The sequence below is a fragment of the Lissotriton vulgaris genome, chromosome 4_1 (genome assembly GCF_964263255.1).
Source record: "Lissotriton vulgaris chromosome 4_1, aLisVul1.2, whole genome shotgun sequence".
NCBI classification, from domain to species: domain Eukaryota; kingdom Metazoa; phylum Chordata; class Amphibia; order Caudata; family Salamandridae; genus Lissotriton; species Lissotriton vulgaris.
The window spans coordinates 1359676293-1359702515 of NC_141691.1; the positions used below are offsets into that span (position 1 = coordinate 1359676293).

Genomic DNA, 26223 nt, shown 5'->3' on the forward strand with positions numbered 1-26223 from the left:
CATTGGGGTTTGAGAAGCCCCAGACCCGAGCAGCATTTGCACAGAAGCCCAACCCTCCACACTCCATGAGTGCCGCGTGGGGCCTGCGCTTGCATTTCAGCTCAACGCGTCTTCCGGGTTGCAAGCCCGTTGGCTAGTGAGCCCTACGAAGACGAACCTTTGAATTTACAACGCTTGACTGGTTGCTCCAGGCTTGCTCCAGCTTCCCTGTGAAGGAGAAGCGCCCCAGACCTTGCTGGTCTGGACAGAAGCCCATCTTCACTTCCTGCGTGGATTGCGATTACCAAGGCTTGTTGGGTCCTATCCGGATATCGACACCACAGTCACCTAGATCCTTTGTGGGACAGCTCGTATCCAGCGCCTGGTCTTTGTCGACGCCTCCTGGTCCACGTGGCTGCAGAGACAAGCTTCACTTCTTCACCTGATTGCATCTCGACATCGCCTGGTTCCTTCATAGTCACTGGCTAGTGACCCAGACTCTGTCCCCTCTGCTTTCAGGTTCTTCTCGACTCCGATCCACCCTTGGAATCCACCCAGACACTTTCCTCCTGGTCGCCTGCAGCACTTTCTTGCAGCTCTCCGTAGGATTCAGCGACGAAACCCGACACGAAAGAACACCTATGCACCCGGCTTCCCTGGGTGAGGTAACTCGAGTACTCCGGTGCTCCCGTGGGGATAGTTTAACAGGGTTTTCCCGTAGTCCACCCGGAAGTGTCCGAAATCTACTACTTCGTAACTTTTACGTTCCTGTTGAAACTCTATGGAAACCGCGTGTGTGTTTAGACACTGCACACGCCTCCCGTGGGCCTCCTACTTCCAATCCCTTGGTTGTTCAGTGTAGTCCCAGCGATTTCCTAGACCCTAGGCCTACTCACCTTCCCTGAAGTGGTTCTTATACCACTTACTTAGTATATGGTTCGTGAGGCCCCTAGGGCAGAATTGTATTTGTGCAACTTATAGTATACTTATTGAGTAACTTGTGCTGTATCTCGAACTCTGACCTCAAAAAGAGTGCAGAGGGGTTGTGTTAGTAATAAATACATATATATTTGATATATACCTTGTGTGGTGTCCTCTCATTTGGTATTCAAGGGATTATAATTGGTAAAACAATTGGCTTCACATGCTCTCTGAAGTATTAGCCTAAGACTGCTTTGTCCATGCTACCACTAGGATAGCTGGTCTATAAGGTTGACTTTACAACCATCACCATAAGGGTTGTTTGGACTGGTGCAGGGTGCCCACTAGAATAGTGGACATCATATACCAGGCCAACTTCTCACAGGGGCCATTGAGCGCGTTCCTGGGCCAGAAGTAGGGTGTGGTTGCTACTCCCACTACTTTCTGGTTCCCAAGAAGGGCAAAGGGGCCTACGCCCTATGTTAGACCTGCGGAACGTCAACGACTTCCTCCGGAAGGAGAAGTTCAAGATGCTGACACTGGCTCAGGTCTTAGCTGCCCTGGACCCGGGAGACTGGATGGTAGCGTTGGACTTGCAGGACGCTTATTTTCACATCCTTGTCTTGACGGCCCACCGGCGCTATCTGCGGTTCACGGTATGCCACGAGCACTTTCAGTTTACCGTGCTCCCCTTCGGCATTACTAGCGACCCAATGGTGTTCACGAAAGTGATCGCGGTGGTCGCAGCTCATCTGCGCAGGTTAGGGGTTTCAGTCTTCCCCTACCTCGACGACTGGTTGTTGAAGACGGGCTCGCCCCAGACAGTCGTCAGCCACCTCCAGACTACGGCCGACCTCCTGCACCTGCTGGGGTTCTCTATCAATGTGCCGAAGTCACACCTGTGTCCCTCTCTCAAGCTCCTCTTCATCGGAGCGGTTCTAGACTCGACGCACTTTCGCGTTTATCCTCCCGAACAGCGGGATCGGGATATTTAGGCTCTGATTCCGATATTTCAGCTGTTATCCCGAGCCTAGGTCAGGTTGACGCTGCGACTTCTGGGGCTGATGGCCTCCTGCATCCTTCTGGTGCATCACGCCAGGTGGCGGATGCGGGCTCTGCAGTGGGACCTGAAGTTTCAGTGGGCCCAGCATCAGGGCAACTTGTCCGACCATGTCTTGATCTCGGAGGGCACTGCAAGACAGTTGCAGTGGTGGCTCACGGACCGCGATTGGGTCAGCGGCAGATCCCTCTCCCTACCCCAACCGGAGCACGTAGTTGTGACAGACGCGTCCCTCCAGGGCTGGGAGGCCACATGGGAGAGGCGGAGATCGGAGGCCTCTGGTCTCCGGCGGAGTCCCGGTTCCATATCAACCATCTGGAGCTGCGGGCGACCCGGATTGCACTGAAGACGTTCCTCCCGTCTGTCCGGGGGAGTTTAGTGCAGGTGTTCACGGACAACACCACCGCCATGTGGTACTGCAACAAACAGGGCGGGATGGGGTCGTGGACCCTATGCCAGGAGGCTCTGCGCCTCTGGCAGTGGCTGGAACATCAGGGCGGGACCCTGGTGGTTCAACACCTGGCAGGTTCTCTGAACGCCAGGGCGGACGAACTCAGCCGTCGGTGTATGATGGATCACGAATAGCGTCTGAACTCGGACGTGGCGCAAGGCCTCTTTCAGCAGTGGGGAGAGCCATGGTTAGATCTATTCGCCACAGAAGAGAACGCGCAATGTCATCAGTTCTGCGCGTTGGAATTTCCAAGGCGGCACTCGCTCGGAGACGCTTTTCGTCGCGAGTGGAGTTGTGGTCTGTTCTACGCCTTTCCGCATATACCACTTCTGCCCAGAGTGCTGAAGATCAGGCTGGACCAGGCCCAAGTCATCCTTGTGGCTCTGGACTGGGCACGAAGATACTAGTATTCCGAGCTACTCAGCATGTCTGGCGATTCCCCTATTCGTCTGCCACTTCAGGAGGACCTTCTGTCACAGCAGCAGGGGACGGTCCTCCACCCGAACCTGTCCAGTCTCCACTGACATGCGTGGAGATTGAGCGGCGGCAGTTGAGGCCATTTGACTTGCCTCCTGAAGTCTGTAATGTGACTGTGGCAGCCAGGCGTCCCTCCACAAAATCGGTATACGCCTGCAGGTGGAACAAATTTGTGGCATAGTGCACAGCAAAGGCTGTGGATCCCCTTTCTGCCCCTCTTTCAGAAGTTCTCCTCTTTCTTCTTTCTCTTGCCCAGCAGGGCTCTGCTCTGGGCACTCTGAAGGGCTACCTCTCTGCCATTTCCGCCTTCTTCAGGCTCCCTGATCAGCCCTCTTTGTTTAAGTCCCCAATTGTAAATAGGTTTTTGATGAGCATCACTCATATGTTCCCTCCTGTTCCTTTTGTGATTCCTCAGTGGGATTTGAATCTTGTTCTGACTTATCTGATGTGCACTCCCTTCGAGCCACTTCATAATTGTCCTCTTCGTCTTCTTACTCTCAAGACTGCATTCCTGGTTGCCATCGCCTCTGCCAGGAGAGTGAGTGAGCTCCAGGGTCTTTCTTCTAAACCTTCTTTCCTTTCTGTCCTTCCGGACAAGGTTGTGTTGCGGACGTGACCCTCTTTCCTGTCCAAGGTAGTCACAGCCTTCCACATCGGGCAGTCCATCACCTTGCCCACCTTCTTTCCACCTCCGCATCCCTCGAAAGAGGAAGAGAGGCTCCACCGTCTGTACACAAAACGTGCGCTCTCATTCTATCTGGATCGCACCCGCCAGTTCCGGGTGGATGACCAACTCTTTGTTGGTTACGTGGGCGCTAAGAAGGGTCGGGCGGTGCACAAGCGGACCATTTCTCGATGGATCATCTTGTGCATCAAGGCTTGTTACTCTCTGGCAGGAAAGGAGCCTCCTTTTGGGCTGAGGGCCCATTCCACTCGGGCCACGGCGGCTACTACTGCTCTGGGTCGGGGGAATCCCCTTGCAGGACATCTGTCAGGCAGCTACGTGGGCCTCGCTGCACACGTTCTCAAGACACTACTGCCTGGACAGCCAAGTCCGGAGAGATGGCTTTTGTCGGCCGTTCCGTTCTCCAGGACTTTCTGGTGTGATCATTGGTTCGCAGACCTGCCACCGGGGTTGGTACTGCTGGGGTATCTATTCTAAGGTAAGGAATCTAATACTAACATGTTTTTTTCAGATGCACAAGTTACTTACCTCCGGTAACGATATATCTGTAAGAAACAGTAGTTAGTATTAGATTCCTTATCGCCCCACCCATCCTCCCCGTTCTGCGAGCCAATGTCTAGGGTTAAGGTTCACCCCTTTCAGGGCCCTAGTTTCTTGACACCAGTGTTGGTTTTTATCATGGCTCTGCGTTTCTGGCGCGAAAATGCTCTGTATAAGAACTGACGTCAGCGCGTGAGGGCGGAGTCTAAGTACTCCGGCGACGGCATCCCGGCGCCGACGACGGACGCGGAGCCGCAGACGACGCCTACCGATGCGCAAGGGTACTGCTCCGCAAAAGTTTCAGGATCTAGTCTGACGCCTGGGGATATTCTAAGGTAAGGAATCTAATACTAACTACTGTTTCTTACAGATATATTGTTACCGAAGGTAAGTAACTTGTGCTTCTCTAACCCTCACCCTAGTTGCTCCAACGTGGGCCTTACAGCCGTGGTACACAACACTGCTACAACTGTCTGTGGTACTGCACCAAAAATTACACCTGTCTTCACACCTTTTAACACAGAACCATGGAGAGCGATGAGGCACCCGGACCCGGCTCAGCTCAACCTAGCGATTCGGCCCCTGAGGTCTTAGAATTTGGATATCTGAACCTTCCCCAGACTGCATGAATGTCATATAAGAAGCTAGACACCCTACCACTAGAGCATGCTATGCAGCCAAGTGGAAATGCTTTATAATTTATTGTCACAACAATAATATTAACCCCTTAGACGTGTCTAGTCAACACATCATAGGATTCTTACTGCACCTCCAAAGATGTAACTTAGCCTACACGTCTATTAGACTGCATCTTGCTGCAATACCAGCATATCTGCAAAACAGACAACATCTATCTCTGTTCAGAGTGCATGCTATTAAAGCCTTTATGGAAGGTCTTAAAAGAATAATTCCTCCCAGAGTGCCACCTTCACCTGTGTGGAATTTAAACATTGTTCTCACATGGCTAATGGGACCTCCCTTCGAACCATTACATAAATTTGAACTACAATTTTTAACATGGAAGGTTGCGTTCCTCGTAGCTATTACTTCTCTGCGAAGAGTTAGTGAACTACAAGCACTAACAATTCAAAAACCCTTTTTGCAAATGCATCTTAATAAGGTCATTCTACGTACTAATCCAAAATTCCTGCCCACGGTCATTTCTCCCTTTCACCTCAATCAATCTGTGGAACTGCCCATTTTCTTCTTGCAGCCACAGACAGTAGCAGAAAGAGCTCTTCATACCCTAGATGGCAAAGGAGCATTGTTCTACTACATCGAGAAAACACAACTCTTTCGTAAGACAAAACAACTTTGTGTCTTTCTCACCACCGCACAAGCGTAATCCCATTTCAAAATCTGCGATAGCTAGAGGGATTGTCAAATATATACAGATTTGTTACCACAAAGCTAAACGTACGTTATCTGTTCCTCCTAAAGCCCATTCTACAAGAAAAATAGGGGCTTCAATGGCATTTTTAGGGAACATTCCCCTAGATGACATATGCAGAGCAGCTACATGGTCTACACCGCACTCATTCACAAAACACTATTGTGTAGATGTGCAAACCAAACAACAAGCTAATGTGGGCCAGGCTGTTCTCAAAACATTATTTCAAACTACTGCAACAGATAGGGGTGGTCGCCGCTAAGAGTGGGTACTGCTATAAAATCTATGCACAGTGGGTAATCTGCAGCTCATATGCCTCGAACAGAAAATGCTACTTACCAGTATTCATCTGTTCTTGGCATGTAGAGCTGCAGAGTTACACACTCCCACCCGCCTCCCCGGCTACCCTTGTCTGTTCCAGTATTATCTTAATTAGATACAGCTTACATGGACATCTTTCCTTTTCTTGCAAAGCTCCATCATTTCCCTAATGGCGAAAAACAATCTGAGGATGGACCTGATGCCCATGTGCAATGTGGTCCAAAGAGGAGTCACCTATCTCGTGACTTCCAAAGAACTTTTCAGGACAACAACAAACTGCAAACATCCGGGCCCAACACTAGGTGGCGATCTATGCACAGTGTGGAACTCTGCAGCTCTACATGCCAAGAACAGATGCCGACTGGTAAGTAGCATTTTCCTGTTTTACACTGTACACTGCTATTTTAATGTACTTTGGACTCCCAGCCTGACCACGTAGAAGGATTCAAGCATGTGAATATAAAAGATTCCAATATTGGAAACATGGAGTTACAGGTAAGTAACTAATTTCTTTGTCTAGTACTTAATTAACGTTGCTGGCAATAGGATTGGCAAGTAGTACAGGTATTAATATTTTGGCACTGTTACTTGTTCTGTCCTGTAGATAGATAGTGTTAGCATAAATGAATTGATGAGGCTTGGAGCTTAAAATATCAAAGTTAATTAAACATCTTTTTTTCTGTTGATTTAATCTAAAATATGTAGTTGTAGTACTGATGATTCTATAATTACCTTAGATTTAGAATAAAACGAGAAAGTAAATTATTTTGAATAGGGATAATCACAAAAAGGCATTTTTGTTGATGATCTGTATTTATTGTTTTTGCAGCCAGAGACGAAGGATGGTAAATGTCTTGCGGTGCCAACGAGTGAAGAATTAGAAAATATGACAGAACAATCCCCTGACAGGTATGATCTACAAGCTGATGGTTTTAGTAATATTTTTTATCTGATCGAAACTTCTAGCTGCAGATTACTTACTTTAGAGTTATTCCCAGGCATCAGACTAGGGGCCAGATGTAGGAGCCCTAATACCGGTCGGAAACGGCCGATTTCGGCCGTTTCCGACCGGTATTAGGGTTTCCAGAAATAGGGCATGCATTTACAGAATCGGTATTTTACCGATTCTGTATTTACCGATTCGGTAAAATTACAGAATCGGTAAATACAGACTCGGTAAAATACCGATTCTGTAAATGCAGATGTAGCTGGCACATGTCAGAGTGCCACAGGGCTTTAAGAATCGGTATTTTACCACCCAATCCAATTGGGTGGTAAAATACCGAATCCAGGTGTGCATGCACACCTGTGCCTGCACACCTGTGCCATGTGACACTCAGACATGCCCATAGGGCATGTATGTGTGCCACATGGCACACAAGCCTGTGATTGCGGTGCTAGAGGATGTCAAAGTGACACCCCCTGCACCCTTGCAAGAATAGGTAATTACCGAATCGGTAAATACCGATTCGATATTCCACATTGATTCCTATGGGCTTCAAGGCCCATAGGAATCAATGGGGGATACCGATTTGGTATTTACAGAATCGGTAAATACCGAATCTTACAGATTCGGTATTTACTGATTCAGAATTACCTACATTTCCCCCCCTCTAATTTACCACTTCTTAAATACCGAATCGGTATGATTCGGTATTTTAGAAGTGGTAAATTAAATTTACCTACATCGGGCCCTAGATCTTGAATTTTTTTGTGTGCAGTACCCCTATGTGCCCGTAGGTGGCGGCATTCGGCTACGCATGGCGTCGGCCGCATTGGAGGTAACTCATACGATCCCTATATAGGCACCACCCCAGCACGCTGATGTCCGTTCCTTTCTTTCCATGCTAGTCAGAGCAAATTCAGAGAAGAGCTACTGCAAGTCACCTTTTGACTGACCTTTTTTGGACCTTTTGTCGAAGATTTTTTGAGACATTGACTCCTGGTGTGGCAGTGAGGTCCACGAGGAAGGCTGGTTTTAAGCCCTATGGTGCCTGTCACTGACAAATGTCAGTGAAGGACCCACACCTCGTCTGCCTCTGGTACCTCAGGCATGATCACAAGCCAAGACCTGTGACGATTGTCGCTCCATGCACCCCAAGTACTTGAAGGAGCGCTCCCTCAAGCTCCTTGCCACGTGACACCTCAGTGGTCTCAAATCCGGGTCGAAAGGAAGGTTCTAGAATTGGTCACAGAGCCACTTCAAATGCGTATTGACACACTGGAGGTCACCCGATATTCGGGTAAGTCCACCAAGCATAAAAAGAACAAGAAGCCGAAGAGGTCTTCGGCTTCGCCCTGTCTGTCAAAGTCATCAGACAAAGCAGAGTCAGTATTCGAGACCTGGATCCACGTATGAGCCTGTACCTGGGCCGTCTCTGTGCCTTCCCAAGTTTCCAGGAGCCAGAGCGATGCATAGAGTTTTATGAGTCCATGCACCTCATATTTGGACAGCCTATCCCCGCTAGAGTGCCTTTTGGCCCCACAAGCTCAGGAGAGGCTCCTACGGTCTTCTGCTGTCTTGTTCGCCCCAGCATCAATCGGACTCCTTGGATCGACATCGCCAGTGCTGCCCTCTTTCTTTTCCCCTACTCCAACAAGGAGACTAATGGGCTCCGACTAGAGCCGTTCCATCCAGGCTGCGGCCTATGCCCTATTCATATGGACTAGGACTTGGGAGATGAATGGGAGGGGCCACTGGACCCTGAAGAATACCAGCCCCGAGATCTCACTGAGGACACCTGGTGCAAGGATTTGGCGGATGCCAGTGGATTGGACACATCCAGAGATACTGGCTTGGTCCCTCCTCCTACCTGGCTATGGAGGAGGGAGCTTCATTTGCTATAGTGGTGAAGAGGGCAACCAACGTCCTAGTCCGTTAGCTGCCCTCCATCAAGACAAACATCTTGATGGAGGTGTTTCAACCCGGAATCACCGCTTCCGAACCGCTTCTCCCTTCTCATAAAGCCCTCACGGACTTCCTACTTTGGACCTGGTCCAAGCCTTGCATAGGAGCTTCTGTGAGTAGGACAGTTGTCCACCACCAACACCCGCCCCAGGGGACCCCAACTTCCTTACTCAACAACACACCCTGGAGAGCTTGGTGGTAGAGGCCTCCATTTGCAGACTAAGTCCTGGTGCATTCCCTACTACTCCACAGGACAGGGAATCAAAGAGGCTGGATAGCTTGGGAAGGAAGATTTTTTCTTCCACCAGCCTCGCACTGCAGACAGTGAACAGCACGTGCCTTTTGGGTGAATACTCCCATTTGCTTTGTGACTTGGTTGCACAGGTGCTGCTTGTGGTCCCAGAGGAGGCCCAAGCCATAATCGCCCAAGCTATTGGTAACAGGACGGACAGAGCTAAGTTTGTCATATGCGGTGGGCTGGATACAACTGACTCACTTGGGAGAACGGTTTAATTGTTGGTGGCCCTTAGGCGACACGCCTGGTTGAAAAACATTGGCTTTTCGGGGGATGTCCAGGCGTGGCTTATGAATATGCCCTTTGATGGCTCTCATCTCTTTGGACAATGCGGACCCGGCACTAGAGCGCGTCAAGGACAGAAGAGCTCTGACCAGGTATTTGAGCCTTTCCATGGCCCTCACAAACCCCAGTCTGCCTTTCGCTGCCATGGAAGGGGTTTCCAGCTGAGTCTCTACCTGTCCAGCCACCACGTTATGCAGGCTTCTCAACCCCCTGCTTAGCAGAGAACATGGTACCTCCAGACCTCGTGGATCAGCCGGAGATCAGGCCAGTACACAATCCCCCCAGCAGCCGCAGCCACCTAGCCTCTTTAGTTTGCCATCTGAGAATCATGGGCACCAAGTGTCAGGCAGGACACGCCATCACCTGCACCACTGAAGGTCGATAACATCCACCCACTGCGTTCTCTAGATTTTCTAAAGGGGCTACTCCGTCTCCTTTGTGACTACCCCTCTACCCATGCCACTGACTTGTGACAGGCTGATGGAGGACGATGTCTCCCTACTCTGTCAGGAAGTGGTGGCTCTCTTGGCCACAGGAGCTATAGAGCAGGTTCAGGCTTCAAAAATAGGTTGTGGTTGCTATTCCCGCTACTTTCTGGTGCCCAATAAAGTCTGAGGCCTTTGCCATACCCTAGATCTGCGTCTTCTCAATTTTTTCCTGATTAAAAGAGAAATTCAAATGCATAGTCTCGCTCAACTCCTGTCTGCCCTGTACCCTTGAGACTGGATGGTAATGTTGGACTTGAAGGACGCATACTTCTGAATTCCTGTCCTGCCTGACCACAACTGTTATCTGCGGTACACGGTGGGCCATGAGCAGTTTCACTTAACCGTGCTCCCTTTTGGCCTTCCCAGTCAGTGCTCCTCGGGCTTTCACCAACGTGATGGTGGTGGTTGCAGCTCATCTGTAGAGATCGGGGTGGCAGTCTTCTCCATCTCAACGAGTGGATGTTGAAAGCGAGTCTCCCAACTCCAGACTACAGCCGACCTCCTGCACTCTCTGGGGTTCACTGTAAACATCCCAAAGTCATACTTGCTCCCTTTTCAGATGCTCTCTTCCATCAGAGCTGTTCTAGACACAGTGCAGTTTCGGGCTTATCCTCCTGAATGGCGAGTCAAGGATATGCAGCCTATGCTACCGATGTTTCAGCCTCTATCCTGGATTTCGGTGCAACTTGACTGTGAGGCTGCTGGGCCTCATGTCATCTCTCATCCTGCTTGTGACACATGTCTGCTGACATATGCAGGCAGGTTCTGCAGTGGGGCCTGAAGTTCCAGTGAGCGCAACTTCTGATAGATACATCTGCCGTGTGGATTTCTCACCTTGTGAATATCCCCCTTGCGTCAGCAACATTCGGAAATGCTTTTTGTAGCCTCGCGCCGACGTGGATCCGGACGTCACAGAGGCACGGCACCGCTCGCGACACCGCTGACGTCACCGACGCCTATAACAGGCCCACGCCGGCGTGATGACATCAGTTCCCGTTTTTCCGCATCGTCGACGCGAACGGTTTTCAGGGATCGTATTGTAGCTTTACAGTAACTTTGTTACTATTATCCTATTATTGTGTCTATCTTTATATTCTTCGAAATGTCGTCGAAGAAAACTGGATTTAAGGCTTGCGGCGAATGTGGCAAGACTATGTCTATCACCGATCCTCATGAATGCTGTGTTTGGTGTTTAAGTTGCGACCATGACATCGAGGACTGTCCTTGCTGCAAGATGATGACTCCGAAGGCGTTAAGAGAAAGAGAGACGAAACTTCTCGTGGCAACTTAAAAATAAGAAAGTTATGAAGTCTTCGAAGTCTCGAACTCGTCGGTCGAGATCGAGGTCGAGGTCTCGTTCGAGGTCCCGCTCGGAGTCGTCTTCGGCTCACGCTTCGAAGTCTTCGAGGAAGAAACATAAGAAGAGGAGCCATGAGTCACATCATCACTCCGGAAAGGACTCTAGTTCAAGACCGAAGTCCCAGGTCAAACTTCTGAGTAAGGAAGTGGAGGTTTCGGAGTCGGAACATAACTCTGTTGGTGAGGCTTCACATCCGGATTCACCCGAATCTCAGAAGCAGGTCCATTCTCCGGTTCCATCCAATCCTTCTGGTCAGGAGGATGAAGGTGAGGAGCAGGGGGCTGGTGAAGTTGAAGTTCCGATGCCTGCGGGTTCGTCGACCCCGGTTCCTGGACTCGGTGAAGAGTTCGCCGTCGTTTCGACTCCTCCTCCTCAGGAACGACCCAGAGATCCATATCCTGAATTTCCAGCTCCAGGTCAGGACCCTTCTCAGTTCCTGAACGCCATGTTTGGTGTTTATTCCAGGGCAATGTTCCCGTCTGGTGCACCTGTTGGTCCCACGGGTCCTATGGCCTTTAACTTGGGTATTCCCCAGGCTTACGCCCTGCGCCCTTCATGTTTTTTATGCCGGCTATACCACCGCATTGGCATTTTCCGACACCACCGCTGTCGTCGACGCCGAAGCGCACGACGCCGACTCCGTTGACGCCAGTCCCTACGACTCCGAGGCAGGATTCTGCCCGACCTCGTATTGAAAAACCTCATCCGACTTCGGGTTCGACGCCGGCACCGACCCCGTCTGCGTCGTTTCCGAATCCGTTGACTTCTGCTGTGAAGGAAAGATCTCAGAGAAAGGCCCAGAGACTTCTGGAAGAGGAAAGATATCAATATTCAGATACTGAAGAAGGGGAGTTACGGGATTCTGAGGATCCTTTTGAAGACTTGTGTGAGGCCAGTGGGCTTTAACTGTCGCCTGAGTGGGAATTGGCTTCAGTGTCAAATGTACCATCGAAGGATGTGGTGCCTTATCACGCCGTTATAAAAAAAGCAGCGAGTTTATTGAATATTACTCTGCCCACTGCTGATTATAAGCCTAATATTTTAACTGAGGTTCTTCATTCACCCTCATCAGTTATTGAACCTATGTTACCCTTCAACGAGGTCTTATCTGAGCCCATCTATGAGGTTTGGAAGAAACCTTTGTCTGCTCCTGCATTTTCTAGAACGGTGGCGAGGAGATACAGAGCTGCACCTGAGGACCCTGCGTTTTTATCAACTCATCCCTTGCCTGAGAGTTTGGTGGTGCAAGCTGCCTGCTCAAAGAAATCTGCTGGTGCTTTTCCACAGGTTCCTGGGGATAAAGAATCCAGAAAGCAAGATCAGAGTGCCAAGAAGGTTTTCTCATCAGCCAGTATGGCGTTAAAGTCAACCAACGCAACGTGTCTGATGGGAAGGTATATCCATGCCTTGATGGATTCTGTCAAGCAGCTGATTCCGAAAATTCCTGAGGATGACAGGAAGGATTTTCAGGAAGTGATATCAGACACTCAAGCAGCTGCGAGACAGGTGATTCAGAGTGGTCTGGACACTGCTGATTCGGTGGCAAGGGTCATGGGCTCCTCCGTGGCCACTAGAAGGGCTGCCTGGCTTAAATCATCGGAGTTCTCTGCAGACGTCCAGTCTGTTTTGATGGACTTGCCTTTTGATGGCTCAGGATTGTTTGGCAAGAAGGCTGATGCTGCCTTGGAACGTTTTAAGGACAGTAGGGCCACTGCAAAATCTTTGGGTCTTCAGTCCAGAGGTACTACTGGTAGACGCTTCAGGGGGTTTGGAAGATCTTCCTTTCGTTCTTACAGACCATCCCAGCAGCAGCCTCAACAGCAGCAGAATGCGCTGTACAAGTCATACAGGGGCAGGCAAAGATCCCGCCCTAGAGGTCGTCAAACTTCCTCCTCCTCCTCCTCCTCTCCTTCCCAACCCCCGGCCAACGCAGCAAAGCAGCCCTACATCCGCCATTCTGGTTCATGTGGGCCCAGTGGGGGGTCGGCTTACTCATTTTCTACAAGATTGGGAATTAATAACATCGGATCTTTGGGTTCTCAATCTTGTAGAGAATGGGTATGCACTTCCTTTCCAGGAATTCCCTCCCAATTACCCTCCTTGCCAGGGTTATTGTTCGGAGGACCACCTGCTTCTCCTGCAGGAAGAAGTCCTGGCTCTGTTCCGAAAAGGTGCGATAGAGGTGGTTCCAGAGCAGGAAAGGGGTCAGGGGTGTTACTCCCGGTATTTTCTGATCCCCAAGAAAGATGGCAGGCTTCGGCCAATCTTGGATCTCAGGATCTTGAACCTTTACCTGAAACAGGAAAAGTTCAAGATGCTCACTCTTGCACAGGTTCTTCAAGCGCTGCTGGAAGAAGACTGGATGGTGTCGATCGACTTGCAGGATGCGTATTTTCATATTCCCATCTTGAAGTCGCACAGAAAGTATCTCCGATTTACGGTTGGGTCACAATACTACCAGTTTGTGGTCCTTCCGTTTGGTCTTACTACTGCGCCTCGAGTCTTCACCAAGGTGATGGCAGTGGTGGCAGCTCATCTCAGGAGAACGGGGATACATGTGTTTCCGTATCTAGACGACTGGCTGATCAAAGCGGAGTCGCCGGAGAAGGTGCTCCATCATCTGCAAGAGACAACTCAGTTGTTGCACAGGTTGGGTTTTTCGATAAATGTACCCAAGTCTCACCTGGTGCCCTCACAGCGCAACCTGTTCATAGGTGCGGTACTGGACACTACTGTGTGTCGTGCATTCCCTCCCCCTCAAAGGATTCGCGACATACAGGAGATGATTCCTTTGTTTTACAATGGAGCGGTCGTTCCAGTCCTGAAGGCCCTTCGCCTGCTCGGTCTGATGGCTTCATGCATTCTGTTGGTCAACCATGCACGCTGGCATATGAGGGCGCTCCAGTGGTGCCTCCGCAGGCAGTGGTATCAGCACAATGGGGATCTCAGGGAGTCGGTGAAGATCTCCAGAGAAACTGCAGCGGATCTGTCTTGGTGGAGCGTGGAAGGCAATCTGTCTCAAGGGAAGCCTTTTCAGATTCCTCCATCGGTTGCCACAGTAATATCGGATGCGTCCACTCTCGGGTGGGGTGCTCATCTGGGGGACCTGGAGGTCAAAGGTCTTTGGTCTCCAGAGGAAAGGTTGCTTCATATCAACCTTCTAGAGTTGCGGGTGATACGTCTGGCGCTCAAGGCCTTCCTCCCTTCCCTTCGCGGTCAGTCTGTTCAGGTCCTGACGGACAACACGACCGCGATGTGGTACATCAACAAGCAGGGAGGAGTAGGGTCGCAGTGTCTCTGCAGAGAGGCTCTGCGTCTCTGGTCCTGGGTTCAGGACCATCGGATTTGTCTGATGGCAAATCATCTGGCCGGGGTTCAGAACGTTCGTGCAGACAGTCTCTGTCGGCAGTTCTCTGCCGATCACGAGTGGAGGCTCCATCCAGAGGTAGTTCACGACATCTTTCGGATGTGGGGGACTCCCCGGGTGGACCTGTTCGCCACTCACGAGAATGCTCACTGCCTGTCATTCTGCAGTCTCCAGTATCTGATGCAAGGAGCCTTGGGGGACGCGTTTCAGTTGAGTTGGAGCTCGCAACTCCTTTACGCGTTTCCTCCCATACCTTTGATTCCTCGGGTTCTGAGGAAGATTCGCCAAGACCGGGCCCAAGTCATATTGATTGCCCCGGGTTGGCCAAGAAGGGTGTGGTACTCAGACCTTCTCCACCTCTCCTCTCACCTGCCGCTCCGTCTCCCTCACAGGGCAGATCTCCTCTCTCAGATGGAGGGGCAGGTTCTACACCCCCACCTCCAGACATTACACCTTCATGCCTGGAGATTGAACGGGGCAACCTGATTTCTTTTTCTCTCCCTCACGATGTGGTGGATGTCATTTTGTCAGCCAGGCGTGACTCCACTAAGTCCATCTATTCTTATAGGTGGTCTAAGTTTGTTGTTTGGTGCAGGGAGAAGTCCATAGACCCTTTGAGGGCCCATTTATCTGATGTTCTCCAGTTTGCCCTTTCTCTGGCACAGCAGGGGCTTGCTGTTGCCACGGTGAAGGGTTATCTGTCAGCGCTGTCGGCGTTTATCTGTTTGCCTGACCAGCCTTCTCTGTTTAAATCTCCTATAGTTTTAAGGTTTTTGAAGGGCCTCACTAATAAGTTCCCTCCTACCCCTTTTATTGTGCCTCAGTGGGATTTGAATCTAGTTTTGACATTTTTAATGGGTGCTCCTTTTGAGCCTCTTCACAAATGTCCTATGAGGCTCCTGTCTTTCAAAACCGTTTTCCTCGTTGCAATAACCTCGGCAAGGAGGGTAAGTGAGCTTCAAGCTCTTAGTCACAAGCCCCCTTTCTTGACCATTCATGCTGATCGAATGGTTCTTAGGACCAGGGCTGCTTTTCTGCCAAAGGTGGTGACTCCTTTCCACCTTGGTCAATCCATTACCCTTCCTACTTTTTATCCTCCCCCACACCCTTCCAAGGAGGAAGAGAGATTACACCGTCTTGACCCCAAGAGGGCGGTGTCTTTTTACTTGGACAGGACTAAAGACTGTCGCTTGGATGACCAGCTCTTTATTGGCTTTGCTGGCTGCAAGAAAGGAAGAGCGGTCCATAAGAGGACTTTGTCGAGATGGATCGTCCTCTGCATTAAGATCTGCTACTCTTTGGCCGGTAAGGAACCACCAGAGGGTATAAGGGCTCATTCTACTAGAGCTAAGTCTTCGACCTCTGCATTGGCTAGAGGTGTGCCTTTAGAGGATATTTGTAGAGCGGCAACTTGGTCTTCCCTCCACACTTTCGCGAAGCATTACTGCTTGGATTCCGAAGTGAGGAGGGACGGTCATTTTGCGCGCTCTGTCCTTCAGGATTTCTTGGTCTAGAAGAGTGGACACCCTCCTCCTGAGTGGGGACTGCTGTGGGACTCTATTCACAAGGTGAGCAATCCACACGGCAGATGTATCTATCAGAAGAACAAGTTACTTACCTTCGGTAACGCTTTTTCTGGTAGATACAATATCTGCCTGTGGATTCCTCACTGACCCACCCGCCTCCCCGTTGTCCGCTCTTCTATGCCAGAGTTTCTATAATGTATTATTTTATTGTCAAGGAGTTGTTTATTTCAAATGTTTTATTGCATTTGCTTCACACTGTGTGTGTTACCTTGATTTCTATACTGCGTATACTGTGTATATGTCTACTGTCATCGGTCCGTCCGTGTGCCTCTAAGGCACGGAAAAAAGGGTGGAACTGATGTCATCACGCCGGCGTGGGCCTGTTATAGGCATCGGTGACGTCAGCGGAGTCGCCAGCGGTGCCGTGCCTCTGTGACGTCCGGATCTACGTCGGCGCGAGGCTACAAAAAGAATTTCCGAATGTTGCTGACGCAAGGGGGATATTCACAAGGTGAGGAATCCACAGGCAGATATTGTATCTACCAGAAAAAGCGTTACCGAAGGTAAGTAACTTGTTCATCAGGGGAATCTGACATGGTCCAGATCTCGGACAAAGTTCCAAAAGTTCTGCAGTGGTGGTTAACGAACCATGAATGGGTCAGCAGCAGACCCCTCTCCTTTCCCCAGCCAGATCTGACAGTAGTGAGAGATTATTCACTCCTGGGCTGGGGTGGCTATCTGGGAGAGGTGAAGGTAGAGTCCTCTGTTCTCCGGCGGAATCCAGACTCCACATCAACCTATTGGAGCTCCGGGTAATTCTGCGGTCATTGAGAACCTTTCTATCCTCCGAGGGAAGGCTAGTGCAGACTTCACAGACAACACCACTGTCATGTGGTACTGCAACAAACTGGGCGGGATAAGGTTGTGGACCCCCTGTCAGAGGCCCTACATCTCATGACAGGGTGGAACTTCGGGGCATTTCCTTGGTGGTTCAGCACCAGGCGGGATCTCTGAACGTCAGAGTGGAGGAACTCAGCCAGAGTTGCCTAGCAGATCACAAATGGCATCTCCATCCAGACGTGGTGCAAGGTCTCTTTCATCAGTGGGGAGAGCCTTGGTTAGATCTGTTTGCCGCCACCGAGAATGAGCAATGTCAGCATTCCTGTGTGCTGGACTTTTCAAGGTTGCTGTCGCTCGGAGACACTTTTCGTCTTGAGAGAAGCTCAAACATCCTGTATGCATTTTTGGCCATACAACTGCTGCTTAGTTTTCCCGAAAATCAAGAACGACTGGGCCCAAGTCATCCATGTGGCCCTGGACTGGGCTCTGAGCGTTTGCTATCCAGAGCTGTTGAGCATGGCCATCGGTCCTCCGATCAAGCTGCCCCCTTCGAAAGGATCTTCTGTCACAGCAGCAGTGGTGGGTTCTGCACCCGAACCTGTCAATGCTCCACCTTCATGCATGGAGGTTGAGTGGTGACAGTTGACAGCTTTCGGCCTTCTGCCCGAAGTCTTTATTGTTATCTTGGCATCTGGGTGTCCCATGGAGAAAATTTGTGGCATGGTGTAGAACCAAACCGGTTGATCCTTTGTCTGCACCCCTTTCCCAAGCTTTTTTTTTTTTTTAACATTACCTTGGCCCAGCCGGGCTCTGCATTGGGCACTTTAAAGGATTATTTGTACATAATATCTGCTTTCCTCTGGCTGCCAGATCAGCCTTTTTGGTTCTTACCTTTCTAATATGCGCTGCCTTTGAGCAGCCTCATACCTGCCCTCTTAGGCTCCTCCCCATCAAGATGGCCTTCCTTCTGGTATTTACATCTGCCCCGAGGATCGCTGTAGGCGCTATCCTCTCAACCTCTGTACAGCTCTTTTTTCCCCAGACAAATTGGTCCTTTTGGACTTGAGCATCCTTCTTGCTGAAGGTAGTTACCCTGTTCCACGTAGGCCAATCCATCATTTTGCCTACTTTTTACTCTCCGCCTCATTCCACTAAAGAAGAGAGGAGAGACTTCACCGGCTGGACCCAAAAAGATCGTTGTCGTTCTACCTAGACTGCACAAAACCGTTGCGGGTGGACAATCAACTCTTCTTGGGGTATGTCGGAGCCAAGAAAGGGATGGCCGTGCAGAAAATATTACCCGATGATTTGTACTCTGCATTAAAATCTGATGCGCATTTGCCAAGAAGCAATCTCCAGACGGTTTGCTTTCTCATTCCACCACAGCAAAGGCTGCAACCACTGTGTTAGCATTAGGCCTGGGCAGAAAACTCTGCTCCGCGCAGTACAGCAGAGTTTTTTCCCCCCAGCTCGTGCTTGCCAGTAGTAAGTTGGCTAATACGAGCTGCCGTTCGGGTAGAATTTCTACTCGAGCGACGGGAAGAACAGCAAGAGCAGCAGTTTGTGCTGCACTCCGCCACTTGGGGAACTCCATGGATTTTTTTTGTCAGTTCGTGGAGTTCCGTGTAGCAGAACTCCGAGAACTCCACCCAGGCCTGGTTAGCATCCGGCGCGCAAGTTCAGGATATCTCACAGGCAGCAACGTGTGCCTCACCACACATGCTCACCAAGCATGACTGCCTGGAACATCAGGTCAGTCGTCGGCTAGAATTCTTTATCAGATGAAAAATGTTCTTACCTTCTGTTATGCCTTTTCTAGTAGAGACTCTATCTAGCTGCAAATGTCTATCTCTTGCAACCATCCTCTCTGCTCTGTGAACGGATTTATATTGCCCTACTTCCGCACATTAGTCGTCAGTGTTCTTTGTGGATCTACGCTCTTGACATAGAAAGTCACTAAAAGAAACTGTCAGTGCACTGGGATGGCACCTATATAGGCAACGCGACAAAGAGGTGAAAAACGCCACCTACCGGTGAGCAGGGGTACTGGGCACGAAAAAATGTCTAGATCCAATCTGACACATGAAGAATTCTTATGTAAGGAATCTGCAGCTAGGTAGTCTCTTCCCGATTAAGGTATTACCGAAGGTGGGTAGCTAGTTCATTAAGCGCTTGTATGATAAAGCTGTTGTGGCCCTGGGTCCCACTATAAAAGGATTGGACTAAAACAGACCGAGACAAATTAAAAATCCTGGACCAAGAGCCAAATATTCTGGAAATGTTAAAATCATTTTAAGGTCATAGGCGGTTCTCGGACTTTGCAGAATGGTATTCCAACATTTTGCATTGAAAAACAGACGCTGCAGCCTCCTATCCTCACGCTGTTAAATTTGGAAGTAGCCTTGAGATTGACTAACAAGTTGAAAAGAGTTTTGCTCTGACAGTAATGAGAAAAAACATGGGTGTTGAACTGTTAATTGGACCATAGTGGGGTAGGGAATGTCATTGATGTGCCGGGCCGCATAAAGTTTGTCTGTTTTGCTGTCTGTGTGTTAGTGCATGATATTTATGCCATGCCAATGAAAAGGAAATTGGCCCAATAAAATGTCATTTGTAAAAATTCGCTTAATAGACCTACAGTCACACCTTTTTTAAGTCGTGCAAAGTTCATATTTTATATTAGCCCTAGGGAGTCCTAGCTAACTTCAGAAATTGCTGCCGACCGTCTCACAGATTCCACAGCTGGGCCGATGCTCACAGGACCTATGTAACAATATTTCATGTCGCTGTACTGTTGCAACGCCTGGCATTCTGGTTAAATACATTCATCCTATACACATAAAAAACCCACTGTGCTGCTTAACATTGTTCAGCGAGGGAAGGGGGTGTTCCAACCTACTCTACGCTGTGCCTCTGACGAGTGGCAAGTTATGAATTTCTTAAACGCATCTTGACTGTAATGCAATGTCTTCTCTTTATGGTTTTCCAGTGGGCACCTATTTCCCATTGAGCAGTGTCTCCTGTAGAGTTCCCTGTGTAACACGATGCAGTGCACAGTGAACCCTGTTGTGCTTGATGTAGTATCTGAGAGTTGCACGGGAGAAGTGGGCATGTGGTGTGCCAGCTATGGCCTCACAATGTACTTAGCTAATGCTCAAAGAGGGGACATCCGAGATTGCAGGGTGCTGAGTGCGAGAAGGGGGTGAGACTTTGGATATAGTGATCATCATCACATCGTGCTGTACTGTACAGTGGGAAGGATCCTAGACTTAAAACAAACAGCCCTGGGCGTACTAGAAGCAGCCTAGACCAATACACTAGATAAGAGTATTCCATATAGCACCAGCTATGTTGCTTTGCACCCACATCTGCGAGCTTTGCTTCCGATCAGCTGTAGGACAGAGAGTAACTGTATGAAGGTATGATGTTATATTCTACAATCCAGTCCATAGCTGACATTACTGCATACAACCTCAGAACTAAACAGTTCATAAATAGAACGCATATGTGGTAGTGCTGGAGAGCAATGTCTTTAGTAGGCTTTAGTGAAGTAGTGTGGCTCACTGGTTAGAGGCGGCAGACCCGAGAGCAGAGGACGGCCCGGGACCAGGGTTCGATTCCCGACGCGGCAGGTTTCTGGACCAGGGTCAGCGGACTCGATAATTCTCTCGCCTCGGTGCCCACTCTGATCAGCGATCACACTCGGCAACTCTGGGCACTAGCTTGCCTCATCTTCACTAACGGCCCCACCAGACCGCCGGGGATGCCTGGTCTCACCCTGGAGATACCCATTAAGGGACCATCTCTCAGGGAAGCCAGGAAGGGTTTCGCAGCGGTCGAAGCGCGGAGGTACCCCTTCGGGAGTGATTCCAGCGCTATATAAGCACATAATTAATTAATTAATTAATTAGTACCCGTAGTGTGGGAATGTGTCTTGAGAAAAGCAAGAAGATCGGAAGGCACTTAGATAAAAAAGCCCAGATGGAAGAAAAAAAGTCACATCGTCAAATAAGGAAACCAAACAGTGCTTTGGTGTGTTAGGAACCAAACAGTGCTTTGGTGTGTTAGTGGAAGGTAGGGCAAGCGGGTATTTTAAGGTTAATGGGATAGGGGAAGTTGTGAGTGGAGGAGGTCCTGGTGCATAGTAAAGTCATTCTTTACTATGCTTTAAAAGCTAATACAATTTAATATATAATGAGAAATGTGATGTAAAATGCACAATTTTGTGTCTTGAGAAAAGCAAGAAGATCGGAAGGCACTTAGATAAAAAAAGCCCAGATGGAAGAAAAAAAGTCACATCGTCAAATAAGGAAACCAAACAGTGCTTTGGTGTGTTAGGAACCAAACAGTGCTTTGGTGTGTTAGTGGAAGGTAGGGCAAGCGGGTATTTTAAGGTTAATGGGATAGGGGAAGTTGTGAGTGGAGGAGGTCCTGGTGCATAGTAAAGTCATTCTTTACAATGCTTTAAAAGCTAATACAATTTAATATATAATGAGAAATGTGTTGTAAAATGCACAATTTTCCCCCCAATGTTCTTGGGGGAGAGCCCAAAGCCCCCTTTGTAGTGGTCAGGCTCACTCGCTGCACTTGGTGTTCACTGTACGGGGCCTGGTCTGACTACATTTGCCAGGGCTGCTTTGGGTTTCCAGTCCAGCCTTGGATGGAGCAGGAGCCTCGGGCAGCAAAATAAAAACAAACAATGAAAAGTTAGTTGTGAGATGCAGCACAAACCTTCCCATTAAGATTTTTCGACTTTGCAAATATTTTTTTATATAAAAATTCTAAAAACTTTAGTAATTCAAGTCTGGTCTTTGTTTGATGTGCACATGAGTTTATTTTTTCGAATTACAGTTTTAATGTTTGACATTTAAATCAAAGAAATTGCTTGGGGGTCCCCGGCTTCCAGTAGTGACTCAATGGGGGTCCTCAGGAGTGACAAGTTTGGGAACCACTTCTAGAAAGTGATCTCAGAATTTCACTTGACCAAAAGCAATGGACTTGTAATTTCCTTCATAGATGTGAAGTATCCCATAGAAAGGAGTCTTCGCGCCTTGGCGAGAAGGCGGGATCTCTCAGCAGGCGAACTGCAGCGCAGCTACTTTGTTTGTAATGCACATTCCTACACAGCTATGCTTCCGGGACCCAACCACAAGATCAGAGGCCCAGGGAGTCCAGGCGGTCCTTGGGGGTGTGTTCTGGAGTGCCTCAGCCTATAAAACATTTCCCCAGCCTAATAAGAGGGCGATGCAGCTGTGACTCCAAGCTGAGCCTAGGATTTACAACCAATTCACTCATCAAGGATGTTACTAACACGGGTATAGATTTAAATCTATGATCGAGTGCGTAAAAATAGCAGGAGGAAGCCTCGCTTGGACTAAATCATTATGAAGATGAAGCAATGTGGGGTTGGAAAAAAAACGATCTCGTGTTGGTGTCGCTACAGTTTTTCAAAACATTTTAGCCTTCGATTCCATTTCTAACCACTAGATGGCAGGATAGTACAACGCATCGGCAACATTAGCAGAAACAGATGGCACCCCAAAATACTTCTGTTATAAATGCGTAGCTTTTATCAAGGTATTCTCTTAAGTACCATTTCCAGATACTTTGTCAAGGTAGTAGGAAAGTTAGGCGAGTTTTGAGATATATCGTATGAACTGTAACCATCGGAAAATAACATAACATGTGTGTTTATAAAGCGCACGTTCACCACTACGCGTATCTTGGCGCTGAATAACCGATGTTTGTAAATAAGACCTTAATCTAATATGTAAAACATTCTTCTGGACCATCCCCTAGAGAATGTTGTAACTTTTTTTTAGAGAAGCCTCTACAAAATAACCAAACATTGGCAGAGCCAATAGTTCTGGCTTGCATTTTGAGTCGTGACCAACTAAAATACATGTATTTTTAAACCTGATGCAGTGAAAATGCATAAAAAATACATTTTGCTTTTTGAATACAGTGGAACTGTGAGCTAAAGAATGCAATTGGTCATGCAATCAATAAATCTTTATTTCGATACGTTAAGTATCATACAAGATGCATAAAATACATTACAATCGTAATACAATTAAAAAATAAACTGTACAATAGATAGATCATAGTGTCACATAGCGGGGCTATTAGTTCATAGGCTTTCATATCATTTATGTCCCAGTCACCGTTTCCGGGGGCGGATAATAGTGTTAAAACATTTAAATAGTTAAAAAGTACAGCTAAAAAAAATATAAGCTAGAGGGCGTACATTTTAAAAACTTATTTTTTCTAAAAACTTAAAATCTGAGGATCAATCATGTAAGACAGTTGTTATGACATATATAAATGTTAATAGTGTTCTAATTCATAAATCTACAACCATATTACATAGAGATATGCAATTGATATATACATTCTATAGTATCAAAGGTTCAGACCCAATTTCATTCTCATAAAACTAACAGTCAGGAGGAATCTACTAATGCCAAAGACTACCACCTGACTGGTATTAGTCTTTAGGATTCCTCTGATTGGTCATGCAGAAAGCTTCTCTGTTAAGCTAAACCCAAAAGAATTTGGACAGCCCAGAAGAGAGGACATAAGACTGCAACGTCTGCACCACTCATCATGTGAATGCAAAGGCTCTTGGAGGGACTAGGATGAGATAAGAAACAACTGATATTTCAATATCTGATTGGCTGTAGGCGTAGTGCAGGAGGTGAGAACATTACAGCATTGCTGGATTAACAGAAGGAAGTTTGCTTTAGCAAATAATCAGTAAACGTGTGGAACCATCTTTCAGGTAGCAGTGGTACAAGGGGCCAAAATCCATACGTAAGTTGAAAAGGGTGTGTGTCAATCGCAGGAATAATCATGAACTCAGCATTGAATCCTAGCTCGAGCCTTTGTTGTTTGCAGCAGGAAGGGCAAAATTGATTAATATCTGGGTACAGATATGTTCTTAGCTAACACATCACAGCTGTGATTGTGTCTGTGGAACCAAGGATTGGTTCCCATCTGGATTGACTCAGCCACTGTTCTGGGAACAATATGGTGAAAAATTGTTTCCTGTTTTCACTGGGAGATTTTAGAGATAAAGCCCTCGGGATGAAACAAATGGGCAGTTTGAATCTAGTCCTGGATTGGTGTTGAATTTGGATAAGACTTCAGTTTAACACCTTTTCACCTAGCGCTAGAGAATGTTATATCAAATGGTAATAGGTTCGACTAGCCATGGCTTTGCCATGTCAAGGCTCATTTAAATTTTATATGTCTCTGTGACTACTGGAAGTATGTCGGGAAATGCTACTCTGCTTTAAGATCGTGATTATGCCAGGTTGTGCGATTGACTTCTGGATTGATGCTTCATCGCAAGTGTGAACTAGTATTATGACCTTAGCTTGACCATAAGCGAGGATAACTTCTTCATACTGTTGAAATGATCCTTGTGCAATCACTATAAATGAAGTTCGGGGTAGTTAACCACCTTCTAGGTGCATTCATTAGTGAATGTGTGAATGAGGACATTTAAACTACAGTCCAAACAGTCTGTTGGCAGTGGAATGTGGCAGGAGGAGAAGGTTAGTTGTGATCCCCGAGTAGAAACTCTGGGAAACATTTTCCCATTGGTATCTAATTTGCTCCTCTTGAAAGGAGTTTGGGGGCAAGATGGCGGCCGCTGCGGAGGCTGTGTGAGCAGGTTGTGGACTGCTCCTCAGTAGCCCCTTACCTGTGGCTTGTATCACCCATCCTTGAGTGGCTGTGGACTGCTCAGGCTTGGCAGCTGGTGGTGGCTGTGTTTTGTGGGGTATGCAAAGCCTGCCTGGTGGAGATTGATTCCTGTGCAGCTGGTCCTGGGTGGCGTGGCGGCGCGGAACTGCAGCATTCTCGGCGGCTGGCCTGACTGAGCAGAGTGGAGCTGCGGAGTAAGCGGAGCGGCAAAACAACCAGAAATATGCAGCTGTGAACGCCCGTAGTTGAGTTGGGCGGCGTCCTTCCTGTGTTTCTGGACCGGAGCTGGAATGGCTCCGAAAGGCAGAGGTGCGAAAGCCCGTGGGGGTGCGGCGTCGGCGTCAGCGGCTGTGGCGACAGACGGCGGGGAGGGCACACCTAAGGCTTCATTGAATGTAATGGCAACCAGCAGGACACTCTCTGCCTCGCAGAAAAATGGTGCCGAAAACAGGTGGTAACCTGCTGAGCAGATACAGGACTCCGGGGGGGGGGGGGGGGGGGGGTGTTAGAAGCGCTGGTCTCGGTGCTCCGGGTGTAGCAAAGAGAACTTGGCAAAATGGCAGGAATGGGCAACAAGATATTCCCCAAAAGGATCGTATAGTGCCTGCGATCTTTAAAAAAAAAAAAAAAAACAGGAGCTAGCGGAAGGGGTCCCATTGAATCAACCTCTGATATCGAATGGGACTGGTGGCAACAATGTCTCAGTGGTGGATATGACATCTAATGGAATTGTTACAGAGGATTTGGCGGTCAATACCACATTAAGTGACGCTGTTACAATAGGTCTTGTGGTGAATTCTGACTTGCTGATCACGGAGGGGCCACCGACTGCGGGTATTGTTCCACCAGACAGGTCAAATATAGAGAACAATGGCTGCATTACGCCGGAAAAGCTAAATGATGTGGACTTTGCCGGATCGGGTGGTAAATTCTACTCTGTCGGATCTCTCAATTGTTTCAGAGAACGATAATGATAATGATAGCTTGAGCACAGTGGGTGATTGGGGGGATGAAATAGACTCGCACCTAGAGGATGATGATTCCTGTCTGGAGCGATCTGCGAATCAAGAGACTGTGAGGAAAATACAAGAGCATGGAGCCCACGCGCCGAATGAGATGATGATCCCTGTGGACCAGCCTATTTGGGACTGTACACCCCGCGTACAGCTCGGTCATTCGGAAATCGGTGTTGGCTATCCAGGGGAGGATGGTGGCAAGGACATGCTAAATACAATTTATAAGGTCATAATGGCCCATAGGGAGGAGACAAAGGCAGAAGGTCTACGTACACCGGGGGCAGTGCGCAAACTACAAAATACGGTTTGCCGCATTGCAAAGTCCTGTGCAGAAATAACAACAAGGGTTGTGGAGGTGGAAGAGCGCATCTTTGGTGTAGAAGATTCACTGGTAAACCAGCAGTCGTCCATTGCAGCTCTACAAAAAACTAAAGTGGACTTTAACAGATCTTGAAAACAGATCAAGACGCAACAATCTTCGTGCTTTGGGTATTCCTGAAAAGAGGGAAGGGCAGGATGTGAGACAATTTATTGTTGAAATGTTCAAGGAGGCCTTCCCTGATTTAAAAGACTGGAATTGGGAGACTGAGGTTATCAGGGCACA

The 26223-nt window shown here is 48.5% G+C and overlaps 1 protein-coding gene across 2 annotated transcripts in view; it reads left to right on the top strand.

Moving 5' to 3' along the window:
• LPIN2 (lipin 2) overlaps nt 1-26223 on the top strand; it is a 791695-nt gene that overhangs the window by 474136 nt on the left and 291336 nt on the right. For both annotated transcript variants that reach the window (XM_086965600.1, XM_086965599.1), the window contains exon 13: nt 6654-6733. In XM_086965600.1, the coding sequence (XP_086821726.1) occupies nt 6654-6733 (80 nt within the window). The remainder of the gene's footprint in view (nt 1-6653; nt 6734-26223) is intronic.